The sequence below is a fragment of the Haliotis rufescens genome, unplaced genomic scaffold (assembly GCF_023055435.1).
Source record: "Haliotis rufescens isolate VD_foot unplaced genomic scaffold, xgHalRufe1.0.p SCAF_169, whole genome shotgun sequence".
Classification (NCBI taxonomy): Eukaryota; Metazoa; Mollusca; class Gastropoda; order Lepetellida; family Haliotidae; genus Haliotis; species Haliotis rufescens.
This window is the reverse complement of record NW_025963856.1, coordinates 154,005-168,299: the sequence shown is the minus strand read 5'-3', so window position 1 is coordinate 168,299 and position 14,295 is coordinate 154,005. Positions and strand designations below refer to the sequence as shown.

General features: G+C 40.2%; 1 protein-coding gene across 3 annotated transcripts in view; it reads right to left on the bottom strand.

Annotated features, from left to right (window-relative positions):
- Window positions 1-12,059, bottom strand: part of LOC124121947 (arylsulfatase B-like) — a 39,055-nt gene extending 26,996 nt beyond the window's left edge. The window contains exons 1-2 of one of the 3 annotated variants that reach the window (XM_048397236.1): window positions 11,964-12,059; window positions 346-393 (exon numbers count right to left, since the gene is read on the bottom strand). Coding sequence is in view for 1 of the 3 variants with exons in the window: in XM_048397235.1 (XP_048253192.1) it covers window positions 11,964-12,001 (38 nt within the window). In the remaining 2 variants the exon portion in view is untranslated. Of the gene's footprint in view, window positions 1-345; window positions 394-4,170; window positions 4,255-11,963 lie in introns of those variants that run through there. The other 2 variants (XM_048397237.1, XM_048397235.1) reach the window with 2 other exon arrangements.
- Window positions 12,060-14,295: the final 2,236 nt, after the last annotated feature.

The following is a 14,295-nucleotide window of genomic DNA, read 5'->3' as shown; positions in this document are numbered from 1 at the left end:
CGCGCACACACATACAACACACACACGCACACACATACAATACACATACACACACACACAACACACACGTGCACAAACACACACACCTAACTTCTTCACATTTTCACTCACGTCAACAGCCCTCAGATGCAAGATGCTGTTGGGTATCCTGAAACCCGAGTTAGTCACACCACAACAGCGAGAATTATTCAGCGGTAAATGTTTAGACAGAAACCTTATACCAATATATGGTCTCTGGTTTAGAAGGTGGGCCAAGATCGTCCATGTCTACAGACACTGAGACAGTACACCATGACCAATGTGAGACGAAATGTAACCTAACATGAGTAAAAGTCAGTATCTTACCTGAGAGAAAACTATATTCAGCACTGTGCAATGTGGCAAACTGTGCAGCTGAAACACGAACAGAAACAAACTTGACAAAATGTCCCCATGATAAGTGGACATCAGGCAAAAAATAAAGCTGAAACAAGAATTTGAAATTTAGACCTGGACAAACTTGTGACTTACTGTGCATAATCAAGACATCCTCATGAAAGACAAAACTATCAGAATTGAAAAAGAATATTTATTTGTTTACAATCAATTCTTGTCTGTCTGGGTTTTATACCCAAAAGTCAAGCAATGCAAAGTAGACATTACCAGTTGATTACCATGTGTGCCTTACTCTGGTTCCTTCTGTTGTCTCCTGAATATTTGTAAAGAATCCTCAGCTCAGCATTGTCATGTTTGTCGGATATACTTTACATGACTGACAATTCCAATGGATTGAGTCTATGTATCGTGAAAAAGTTTAGAACATATCCATTTTTATCATATAATTATTATAATGGGTAGGTTTCTTGGCAGGATAAAGCTATAAACTGATAAAAACAATATCCGTAGGGGTCATATGCGGATAGAGATGTAAATATCAAAGGTCAAGTAGGCACTACTTTCAGTGTTCATAAACAATCATGGCGTCGCCCTTGTCATTCGGCAATCGAGTCAGAATTAACCATATGGCCTAGGCTCGCTAAATCCAATGTTTATTCCTAATGCAGGATATTTACCATCCCCAAACACACTCACGTTATAACCTCGATATATCCTCCAATAACATGTACATGTTGCAGGAGTGCAACAAGAACATAACAGGTGTCTGTATGTAATGTTTGTGACACACCATGCAAAAAAAACTGCCTTTTTAAAGACTACCCTTGTTTCATAATTTAGCATTTAACTGCTACGAATGAAAATATGGTTTGAAGTATGACTTAGTGTGTCTTTTAGGTCCAGGGTAAATACATCATTTTTGTTTGTTGTTTAACGCCGCACTCCAATATTCCAACTATATGACGGCAGTCTGTAAATATTTGAGTCTAGACCAGACAAACCAGTGATTGACATCATGAGCATCGATCTACACAATTTGGATATGATGACATGTATCTGGCAAGTTAGCGAGCCTGGCCACCTGATCTCATGACTCGCCTCTTACGACAAGCATAATCGCCTTTTATGGCAAGCATGGGTTGCTGAAGACGTATTCTACCCCGGATCTTCATAGGTATCTTTAACCATCAGCTACACAAACTCTCCTAATGACACCCTGTAATATAAATCTTCTCATGCTGTGATGTATCTTGTGACTATACACAGTCTATTTGACCACTTGATGCACTTGAAGTTTGTGTTTGTAAAGCTGCCATATGCATTTATAAATAAAGTCCAAAGTTGTGAGGCGAATATCACAGAGCAAACTTTATGCTGTTGATACAGCTGACACGGAAACGAGGTGACGGTTTCACACCTTCGCACATGCATAAAGGTTAATTTACATTCGCATGAGGTGAGGTGAAGTGAATTTGGGTTTAATGTCACGTCCAAGAATATGTGAGTGAGTGAGTGAGTGAGTGAGTGAGTGAGGTTTTACACCACTTTTAGCAATATTCCAGCAATTTTACGGTGGGGGAAACCAGAAATGGGCTTCACATGTTGTACCCATGTCAGGAATCGAACCCGGGTCTTCGGTGTGATGAGCGAACGCTTTAACCACTGGGCTACCCTATATTTTAACAGGAGAACAAGAAGGTAGCCGACATGAAAGCACCCCAGCCTACAGGGACTGGTCTACAGTCTACAGGGTTTGGTCTAGTCTACAGAAACTGTTCTACAGCCTACAGGGACTAATCTACAGTCTACAGGGACTGGTCTACAGTCTACAGGGACTGGTCTACAGTCTACAGGGACTGGTCTACAGTCTACAGATACTGGTCTACAGTCTACAGGGACTGGTCTACAATCTACAGGGTTTGGTCTAGTCTACAGAAACTGTTCTACAGCCTACAGGGACTAATCTACAGTCTACAGGGACTGGTCTACAGTCTACAGGGTTTGGTCTACAGTCTACAGAAACTGTTCTATAGCCTACAGGGACTGGTCTACAATCTACAGGGTTTGGTCTACAGTCTACAGGGACTAATCTACAGTCTACAGGGACTGGTCTACAGCCTACAGGGACTGGTCTACAGTCCACATGGTTTGGTCTACAGTCTACAGATACTGGTCTACAGTCTACAGATACTGGTCTACAGTCTACAGGGACTGGTCTACAATCTACAGGGTTTGGTCTAGTCTACAGAAACTGTTCTACAGCCTACAGGGACTAATCTACAGTCTACAGGGACTGGTCTACAGTCTACAGGGTTTGGTCTACAGCCTACAGGGACTAATCTACAGCCTACAGGGACTGGTCTACAGTCTACAGGGACTGGTCTACAGTCTACAGAAACTGTTCTACAGCCTACAGGGACTAATCTACAGTCTACAGGGACTGGTCTACAGCCTACAGGGACTGGTCTACAGTCCACATGGTTTGGTCTACAGTCTACAGATACTGGTCTACAGTCTACAGATACTGGTCTACAGTCTACAGATACTGGTCTACAGTCTACAGGGACTGGTCTACAGTCTACAGGGTTTGGTCTACAGTCTACAGGGTTTGGTCCTACAGTCTACAGGGTTTGGTCTACAGTCTACAGGGACTGGTCTACAGTCTACAGGGTTTTGTCTACAGTCTACAGAAACTGGTCTACAGTCTACAGATACTGGTCTACAGTCTACAGGGTTTGGTCTATAGTCTACAGGGACTGGTCTACAGTCTACAGGGTTTGGTCCTACAGTCTATAGGGTTTGGTCTACAATCAACAGGGACCGGTCTACAGTCTAGAGATGCTGGTCTACAGTCTACAGGGTTTGGTCTACAGTCTACAGGGTTTGGTCTACAATCAACAAGGAACGGTCTACAGTCTACAGATGCTGGACTACAGTCTACAGGGTTTGGTCCTACAGTCTACAGGGTTTGGTCTACAGTCTACAGGGTTTGGTCTACGGTCTACAGGGACTGGTCTACAGTCTACATGTTTTGGTCTACAGTCTACAGTTACAGGTCTACAGTCAACAGGGCTTGGTCTACAGTCTACAGATACTGGTGTACAGTCTACAGGGACTGGTCTACAGTCTACAGGGTTTGGTCTACGGTCTACAGGGACTGGTCTACAGTCTACAGGGTTTGGTCTACAGTCTACAGATACTAGACTACAGTTTACAGGGACTGGTCTACAGTCTACAGGGACTGGTCCTACAGTCTACAGATACTGGTCTACAGTCTACAGGGACTGGTGTACAGTCTACAGGGACTGGTCTACAGTCTACAGAGTTTGGTCCTACAGTCTACAGGGACTGGTCTACGGTTAACAGGGACTGGTCTACAGTCTACAGATACTAGACTACAGTCTACAGGGACTGGTCTACAGTCTACAGGGACTGGTCTACAGTCTACAGGGACTGGTCTACAGTCTACAGGGACTGGTCTACAGTCTACAGATACTAGACTACAGTCTACAGGGACTGGTCTACAGTCTACAGGGACTGGTCTACAGTCTACAGGGACTGGTCTACAATCTACAGGGACTGGTCTACAGTCTACAGGGACTGGTCTACAGTCTACAGGGTTTGGTCTACAGTCTACAGGGTTTGGTCTACAGTCTACAGGGACTGGTCTACAGTCTACAGGGACTGGTCCTACAGTCTACAGGGTTTGGTCCTACAATCTACAGGGTTTTGTCTATGGTCTACAGGGACTGGTCTAAAGTCTCCAGGACCCACTGTGATCATTTGTCTACATACTTGTCGACCTGTCTGTGGAGGAACATGTCGTTGTAGGAGGCCATCACCAGATACATGTTGCTGAGGAAACCATTGCAGCCTGAGACCCGGGGGTAGAATAGGTCTTCAGCAACCCATGCTTGCCGTAACAGGCGACTGTGCTTGTCGTAAAAGGCGACTAACAGGATTGGGTGGTCAGGCTCGCTGACTTGGTTGATGCATGTCATCGATCCCAATTGCGTGGATCGTTGCTCATGATATTAATCACTGGATTGTCTGGTCCAGACTCGAATAGTTACAGACCGCCGTCATATAGCTGTAATATTGCTGAGTGCGGCGTTAAACATCAAACCAACCAACCAACCATTGCAGCCCGAGTCCAATCTCCAGCATATCCTGAACATCACAGTAAACATCACACTCACCATGTGTTGAAAACACCATGAAAACATCCCATTAGCTGGCCAGGTAATCAGGACTACAACAGATCAATGCCTCAGTTAAACTTGCAACAGACTCTTCACTTATACTGAACACAAAAAGCTAGGGATCCTGAATATGTTTGGGGATATCTTTTTGAAGTGAAGACCATGAAGACTAAGCACACAATTTCATAACGATATCCCCAAATATATTCATGATCCTTAACTGTTTTTTTAATTATATATTGATGCGTTTTATGCCATCACAAAATCTTTATTAGATGTTTTATCCATATTTATTTAAAAATATGAAGTGGGAGACTATGATAACTTTTCAAGCAATGATGTGGACATCCACTGTGGAAGGATGTGATTCATGGGAAGCAGGAATGTTTGGGGGACAATGTTCTGGTAAATGATGCATTTCACCAAGAAGGAGGGGCTGCCAGGTGTACTCCTCTACTCCTAAGGGGATGTCAGGTGCATGTCTAGTCTCATGCCATGCGAATAAATCTTTGTCTTTTCCCTGCCATCGATGTTGAACCACTATATACACTAGAGGAACTACTCCATGTACTAAGTAACAGAACAAGAGTCATCAGTCAGGTGTACTGCTCTACTCCTAAGGTTCTGTCAGGTGTACTCCTCTACTCCTAAGGGGCTGCCAGGTGTACTCCTCTACTCCTAAGGGGCTGTCAGGTGTACTCCTCTACTCCTAAGGGGCTGTCAGGTGTACTCCTCTACTCCTAAGGGGCTGTCAGGTGTACTCCTCTACTCCTAAGGGGATGTCAGGTGTACTCCTCTACTCCTAAGGGGCTCCCAGGTGTACTCCTCTACTCCTAAGGGGATGTCAGGTATACTCCTCTACACCTAAGGGGATGTCAGGTGTACTCCTCTACTCCTAAGGGGATGTCAGGTGCATGTCTCGTCTCATGCCATGCGAATAAATCTTTGTCTTATCCCTGCCATTGATGTTGAACCACTATATACACTAGAGGAACTACTCCATGTACTAAGTAATAGAACAAGAGTCATCAGAAAGATGACATTTCCCCCCTGGCAGCTGTCTGTAAAGTAACCACAAGTTAATGTGCTAGTCTGTATTCTGTGTTTTTATTTTCTGCAAACAAATGACAAATTACAAGAAACAATGACTAAACAAGCGTACTGTTACGAAGACATCTATATCCCCCGCCCATTTTAACATGTTATGGTCCCAAACCAGATAAGTGACCAAACATTTCTTTTAGCCCATTTCAAAATAGCTGCAATGGAAATTCTAAAATAAACATTTCTAAAACTTATTAACTTCCTTAATATCAAATGGCACCAGTTCAGTATGTGCTTTATAAATATATATATATAGACATGCAATGTTTGGCAAGGAAATATTTAACAGTTTATTTGTTTTACTCTATAAGTGAACCCACCCTGTATTAAAACTTAAATCCATTCAAATTTATAAAATTCCTAAATAGCAAAAGGCACCAGTTCAGCAAGAGTCTGATAGACATGCAAAGTTTTGTTAGAAAGTTGTGAATAGGTTTTGAGTTATGCTCCGGAAACGGACTCTACCCTATAGAACCCAAGTCCAACTTGTTGCCATGGAAACGTAAAAAATAAAAATTTGTAAAATTCCTAAACTTCAGTATGAGCCTGATAGATTTGCCAAGTTTCAATCAAATACACCTAGTGGTTTTCAAATTCTGCCCCGGAAAAGGAAATGGTTACGGACGGACAGATGGACAAACGGACGGACAGACAGACTGGCTGATCGCTATATCCCCCCACATTATATGCCGGGGGGATAAAAAAAGGAACAGCCCCCAGACTAGACCTAACCTCATACCAAATAATTAAACAGCTCCCCAAATATCTTCTGGAATCACTACTAAAACTATACAATCTCATCTACCAAAACGGTCAGGTTCCTACTTCAAAGAAAGTGGCATTGGTCATCCCAATGCCAAAGCCGAACAAACCAGCAAACAAGGCAAACTCTTACAGACCAATCTCCCTAACCTCAAACTTATGTAAAATCAAGGAGGCAATGGTAAAAAATAAACTCCAACACTATCTAGACCAAAACAATATAATAAACCAGGATCAAAGTGGATTTACCCCAGGCTGCTCAACCTTAGGCAACCTCGCCCGAAGACTTCAAAACAGGCCAACTAAAGCAACAATACGCAATAGGCATATTTCTAGACTTCTCTTAAGCTTTCGATATGGTATGGCAAAACGGACTCATACAAAACGTAAAAAAAAAACAGGACTTAAAGGCCAAATAATAAACTATATCCATGACATCCTAACCAATCGCAAAATAACCGTGGGTGTCGACCAAACGCTATCAGACCAGAGTCCCTCAGAAAATGGCACACCCTAAGGTAGCATTCTAAGCCCAACACTCTTCAACATTATGATTAATGACCTATTCGAGGGAATACCCAATAAAATACAAACTTCCAAATATTCGGATGATGGAGCCCTCTGGATCCACACCAGAAGCATAAATATGGCTAAAAAATTACCGCAGAATGCAATAAATAAAATTCAAATATGGGCAGATAGATGGGATTTTCCACTAAAAGCTGAAAAAACTACAGGGATAGTATTCAAACACAGAAATATGTGCGCAAACACCCCCAAACTACAACTAAACAAAAAATCCACACAATTCCAAAATGAAACCAAATTTCTTGGACTAATCTTTGATGAACACCTCACCTGGGTTGCTCACATTAAAAACCTAACAAGTAGATGCACTAAAGACCTAAACAGACTACGCTGCCTGACAGGCTCCAACTGGGGGGCCTCCAAGGAGACCCTACTATCACTTTACAAATCAGTAATCAGAACAAAAATAGACAATGAATGCCAAATATGTAACACCTTAAACTCCTCATTAAGCAAAAACTAAACTCAATTCAAAATCAAGCACTCAAGATAATTACACGCACTCAACATGGCACGCCGCGCATATCGTCACAGGCACTTACAGGCGAAATACCCCTGGATCTTTGGGGGGAACATCTAACAATAAATTACTGGGCTTCAACCCAACAAAACCAACAAATCCAACAAAACCTTAAAACCAACATAAGCACAAAACTCTAAGCTCTAGCTCGCAAAAATCCTCAATTAATACCAATCTCTCAACGCATAATAAATTACCTAAATACACACAACCTAAATAATTTAAAACTAAACACAGCACCAAATATCACCTCCATACCCAAACTCCAAACCCCGCAAATCGACATATCTCTTTCCACCAGACTAAAGAAAGAAACTGATCCAAATACCACTATATCCACCACACAAGCATACCTTCACAAAAATGGCCAAATTGGTGCCACATTTACACAGACAGGTCCTTTGACCCAGGCTCAAAACGCACGGGATTCGCACACCCCCTCCCCCCCCCAAAAAAAAAGAAACAAAAGACTCCCAAATAATCAATCAATTTTCACAGCCGAATTAATGGGGACAGTTAGAGCCCTGCACAGCACAGACACCAAAAAACCCTAATCCTTTCAGACTCATTCAGTGGGCTCCAGGCCATAAAAAACAAAGCCACAAAAAAGCCGTAAACTAATACAACAGGTAATTAAAAGTGCCAACAATCTACATAAACTAGGTAAAGACATAGAAATAGTTTGGATCCCTGCCCACGTTGGAGTGTTTGGCAACGAATGTGCAGACAAAGCAGCCAAATCAGAAATTAGAAGAAGTAAGCATCAACCTACCAATATCAAAATACAAAATTAAAAGTATCACAAAGGAGAAAACCTTCCAAATGTGGCAAAATAACTATCAGTAATCTGACTACAAACTAAAATACCTAAAATGGCATATTTCAAAATACCAAATTAAGTAAGCAACCCTAAAAGCCCCACCTAGGTTGCCCCACCTTTTCAGACATACCCTTTTCGACCAAACACTAAACGGCCTGGCAGACCCGTGTGCGAAATATGCATATGTTGGAAAGCGCATGTTAAATTCCCAATTTAAGTAAGTAAGCCATCGATGTGTCCGTTTGTGTTTGTGTGTTTGTGTGTCTCTCCTTGCGTAGCCTTGAGACACTACAGTAGTGACTGTGTACTCTGTGCCAGGTTCTCTGTTGTGTGTGGTGGTGATGGTGTGACCAACAGCTGGTTGCAGTGGTCAGTTGCAATACAATTACCCATTTCATTACGGATAACAATGATAAACATGATCCTGAATGAAATTCTCAAAATAAACCTGCACAATGTCAAACAAATGAAACGGACTCACCGAAATGTGAAACTGTGAACAGACCACTGAGTATATCTTTGCCAAAGAATGTCAACTCCTCTCAAAACATCATTTTCGTAGGATGCAGATATTTTTGCAGACCAACAACAAACAAAAGATGTATGGAGGCATATTTCTTGAATTCACTTCCACATCAGAACTACAGATAAGCAGCATATAAACGTAAAATACCCATTGTACTCAAAAGTGTGGATCTGGTGTTCAGGTCATTGTATCTAACAGTGTGGACTGGTGGTCAGGTCATTGTATCTAACAGTGTGGATCTGATATTCAGGTAATTGTTTCCAACATTGAGGACTGGTGTTCAGGTCATTGCACTCAAAACTGTGGATCTGGTGTTCAGGTCATTGTATCTGACAGTGTTGACTGGTGTTCAGGTCATTGTATCTACCAATGAGGATCGGATATTCAGGTCATTGTTTCAAACATTGAGGACTGCTGGTCAGGTCATTCTACCCAACAGCGTGGGTCTGATGTTTGGCTCATTGTCCTCAACAGTTTCAACCTGGTGGTCAGGTCACTGTATGTAACAGTGTTGACCTGATGGTCAGGTCATTGTCCTCAAACGTATGGACTGTTGGTCAGGGCATTGTAAAGAACAGTGTGGACTGGTGCTCAGGGCATTGTAAAGAACAGTGTTCACCTGGTGCTCAGGTCATTGTATAGAACAGTGTGGACTGGTGGTCAGGTCATTGTATCTAAAAGTGTGGACTGGTGGTAAGGTCATGGTATAGAACAGTGTTGACCTGGTGGTCAGGTCAGTGTATAGAACAGTGTGGACCTGGTGGTAAGGTCATTGTATAGAACAGTGTGGACTGGTGGTCAGGTCATTGTATAGAACAGTGTGGACTGGTGGTCAGGTCAGTGTATAGAACAGTGTGGACTGGTGGTCAGGTCAGTGTATAGAACAGTGTGGACTGGTGGTCAGGTCATTGTATAGAACAATGTGGACTGGTGGTCAGGTCATTGTATAGAACAGTGTAGACTGGTGGTCAGGTCATTGTATAAAACAGTGTGGACTGGTGGTCAGGTCATTGTATAAAACAGTGTAGACTGGTGGTCAGGTCATTGTATAGAACAGTGTGGACCTGTTGGTAAGGTCATTGTATAGAACAGTGTGGACTGGTGGTCAGGTCAGTGTATAGAACAGTGTGGACTGGTGGTCAGGTCATTGTATAGAACAGTGTGGACCTGGTGGTCAGGTCAGTGTATAGAACAGTGTGGACTGGTGGTCAGGTCATTGTATAGAACAGTGTGGACCTGGTGGTCAGGTCAGTGTATAGAACAGTGTGGACTGGTGGTCAGGTCATTGTATAGAACAGTGTGGACTGGTGGTCAGGTCATTGTCTGTAACGGTGTGATCTGATGGCGAGGTCAATGTAGTCAACAGAGTAGATTGTTGCTCAAAATATCAGTCACTGGATTGTCTGGTCGAGACTTGATATTTACAGGTCATGGTCATACAGCTGGAATTTTGCTGAGAGTGGTGTTAAACCACAAACACAAAACTGTATCAGTTGTTGGTTTGATGTGAGATCATACTCAAAGGAACTTTTTGGAACAATGATTAAAGACCAATGTTAAGCATCACCATATATTCTGAGATGTAAAACAAGGTTCAAAATTAACCATGAGACTCAAAGGGTACTTGTTTAACTACTTGTTTTACTAAGTTTAAACTTTAGGGGGGTTCCTTAATTCAAATACTAATTACTATAGCAACACACCTGGAGGACCCCAAGACCACCTTATATTCCAACATATAATAAAACAGTTCATAACATTAAGGATTTCTGTTAATCTTAAACACAGACACAGATTTTTGCCATTTCTTATGAGAAAAGTAATTTATAGATTTTACTGGCATGAAAAAGTTTAATGATTTAAGGTATCATCTTCCTATGCTGGGCCCTATCTCAGAATTTTATTTTTTTTAAATTTTCAAATTTGCCAACAAGACATTTGACTGGCATGAACAATCCGTGAAGATCTTGGTTATAATTGATCTTCAGCAATCCATGCTTGTCGTAAGAAGCAACTAATGGGATTGGGTGGTCAGGCTCGCTGACTCGGTTAATGCATGTCCTGGCAACCTAACTGGTTAATTGATGGTTCATGATTTCAATCACCAGATTGTCTGGTCCAGACCTTATTATTACAGATGCTGTCATATCGCTGAAATACTGCTGTATGTGGCATTAAACAACAACAAAAAACAAAAAAAAAACCTGACATGTACAACTTTGAGCCCCACAACTCTGCAGCTTCCTCAGCACTGTAGTTTCTTGGAAGGTTTGAAAAAGTAACTTTAATTTAGGCAAAAATCAATTCATAAAAACAAATTATATTATAAGTCCCATTGTTAGATTACACATCATAGCAAAGTCTTTCGGTCTGTGGTCTCTGAGAAATAAAGTCTGAAAGATCTTTTCAGATCTTTTACAATTTTTTTTATGAAGTAATTATTTGTTCATTCTCCAAGCAGGAACAGCTCTGAGTCAAAATGTGTTTCTATAAAGCATATCAAAGTTACTACGTAGATTTTGAGAAGAAGTTTTTAAAGATTACACAAAATTTTACTGAGGAAAGCTACAGTCAAAACATGCTGTTAACAATAGTTTTTTTACCATAGTCAGTGGCCACTTCAAATATATTAAAATTATCTGAACAAATAACACACGGGTAATGGCTAACATTTGCGTGTTGCCATTTCAACCAAACGATAGTTTGGAAAAAAAAGAGTTGTTTTAATAAACTTTAAGCTGACATTATTAGAGATATATCATGCGAGTTTCATCGTCGTGTTTTTTTTATGAGAACTAGTCAAAACAACCGAAATGTACACTGGATACACTAACGGCGCATCTGTGTATACAAGAATTCTGTTCATTCACAATTAGCGGTCAAAATAATAATCATTGCTTCATATTTCCTGAGAGGAGCGAGGATTGACAATAATGAGCATGTCTTGCCTCGGCCGCACGCAGTGCCTGTTGGTGCAGGCGATAGCAAGTCTTGCTAGATCCGTGTCTACAACTTTATCTATACATGCAAAATAATTGTAAAAAGTATTAATAGTGAAGATACTACCTTATGTATCCACGGGCTGATAAGGCATCCCATGACATATCAAAGTTTGCTTATAAACAGCTAACATCGTCGTTGTAATTTCTAAAGATCCCTTCCTGGCCGCCATTTTGTTTGAGAAAGTTCAAGGTCGTGTTCGATGGTGCAAGACTAACGTTTGGTCTCTAAAAAATATATATATGATATAATTAATTAGAAAATAATTAATGAATCAGCTTATTCTTCTAGGACATTCAACTCCATTACGGATCACAAAATGGAAAGTAATTTTAATAGCGCTAGGTTGCTTTGAAATATAAAAACATATTCACAATTCAATGTTAATAAAAATGGAAACTGCCTAAATATAATGTATGATTGGACATTTGTAAGTGCTCGCTCCATATTTCAAAAGTTTGCCTAGACAACAAAGTCATTTACATGAAAAACAGTATCCAAAATATTGTATTTTTCATCTTTTGTCACAACATATATTATCATTAATCCAATCTAAAGTTAAAACTCATAAAAAGACAATTGTCAATTGTCAAAAGAAGTCATCTATAAAAAAAATCCTGACGTAACAGAGTTGAGTTTGTTGTAACAGAGTTGTAACTCATATATTTTGTTATTGCTCTGTAGCATAAAATAACAACCTTTTCATCCCTTTTGAGATGAAATGTGAAAAATACAGGCACTGTATTGTGTTACTTGTTAGGACTTTGGTACTCGGTTTATAAGCCAGTTACTGCAGTAATCATGGTAATGGCATACAAAAGTGGGTCTACTAAATTACTTATGTTCAACCCTTTGTATAAACGTTGAAATAAATAAACACAAAGCTGCTTAAAATACCACTATAGATCACTATAATATAGTTACAAAACTCACAATTGTAATGATCAAATTCCACATCAATCATAACATCAACACTGTCAGAAAATATGTAGTTTATACATGCATATTGAAACTGCTTTCTGCAGCCAAAACACAATAGCCAGGTATTCCATCAATGTAAAAAACATCAGTTCTGTCTTCAATAATCAGTCCACTGTCTGAAAGGGGGCTATCAATAGTATCAAATCCACATTTTGCACAGGTCCTAACATCTTGTTCATCAGAAACATCAGAGTAATCTGAGTGACTATTTAAAAAAAAAAGTTCTTAAAATTGACTGTGGGAAAATTATTTGTCAGGTTTCGGGTTAAAATAAAATAAAATATTCTTGACGAAAAACAAAGCTATGTACCGACATTAACTATCAAAATTGTGCAGATGCACAAATTTTTCCTCTCCGTTATGCTGTACAGCATTACCGAGGTGAGTGTAACGAAGTTGAGAAACCTTACTATATATAGCTCATATCCCACCATGCTTTGCTTTTTATGGAAATTAAAATACGTAGTTGCTAACATGGTCTTACAAACCAATTTATCTTGGAATAGTGAAGGAAAATAGAGTGAGACATAGATCTACTTGTAGCACGGGTCCTCGGTCCTCGGTCCTTTTGTCTGTCAATCAAATGCCAACCCAAACCGTGCTCTTACTGCCAAAACAACTCGTCTTGGTGTGTCGTAACTATAACAGACAGTGTTACAGAGTTGAGGCTTAGAAAACATACTGTACTAACCAGAGACATCTTGATGTCGTTGGCTTGAACATTGTACCTAAATGTGGCATCTATCTATCAGCAGCAGATGATCTTCAAACACATGTTGCCAAAAGAGGAAGCGTATGGGATTTATCTCCCATAGCGCAGTTATTTTTTTAGTATTGGTACATTGTAACGGAACTCTGAGTGCCTTTTGAGTGGCATCTTTTTTTCCTAATTTATTTTTTTCAATTAGGTTTTAGATAATATTGATGGGATACATGTAATTAATGTTCATTTGAGAGTCTGAAAAACAAAATTTGTTACATTTTTATAATATTTAGATATAGATTAGGCATTATTTTTTATTCTGTTCCAGCTGAGGGACAGCCATGTTTAAAGTAAATCCAGAAAAAATATTTGCTTATAAACAAACAAATATTAACTTGAAAGTACATTTTTTGAGCATTTTACATTTGAAGGAAGGTAATCGACTTGTGAATAGCCATGAAAAGGAAATCAAATATTTAAGAATACATTTCTGCAAACAAACTACTGATGTACAGGTCAAGTGGGAAATTGTTGCGGTGTTGAGATATTCAACCTTCTGCATTATATGTAGGGAAATTAAAGACAACATCACGTGACGTAATGGCGGGTGTGGTCAGAAATTAAACAGACAACGGAATGTGAACTAAAACGTATTTACGCTCACCAGAAAAAAAACCGCACGCACACACGTATATATGTAGTATGTATTCAGTG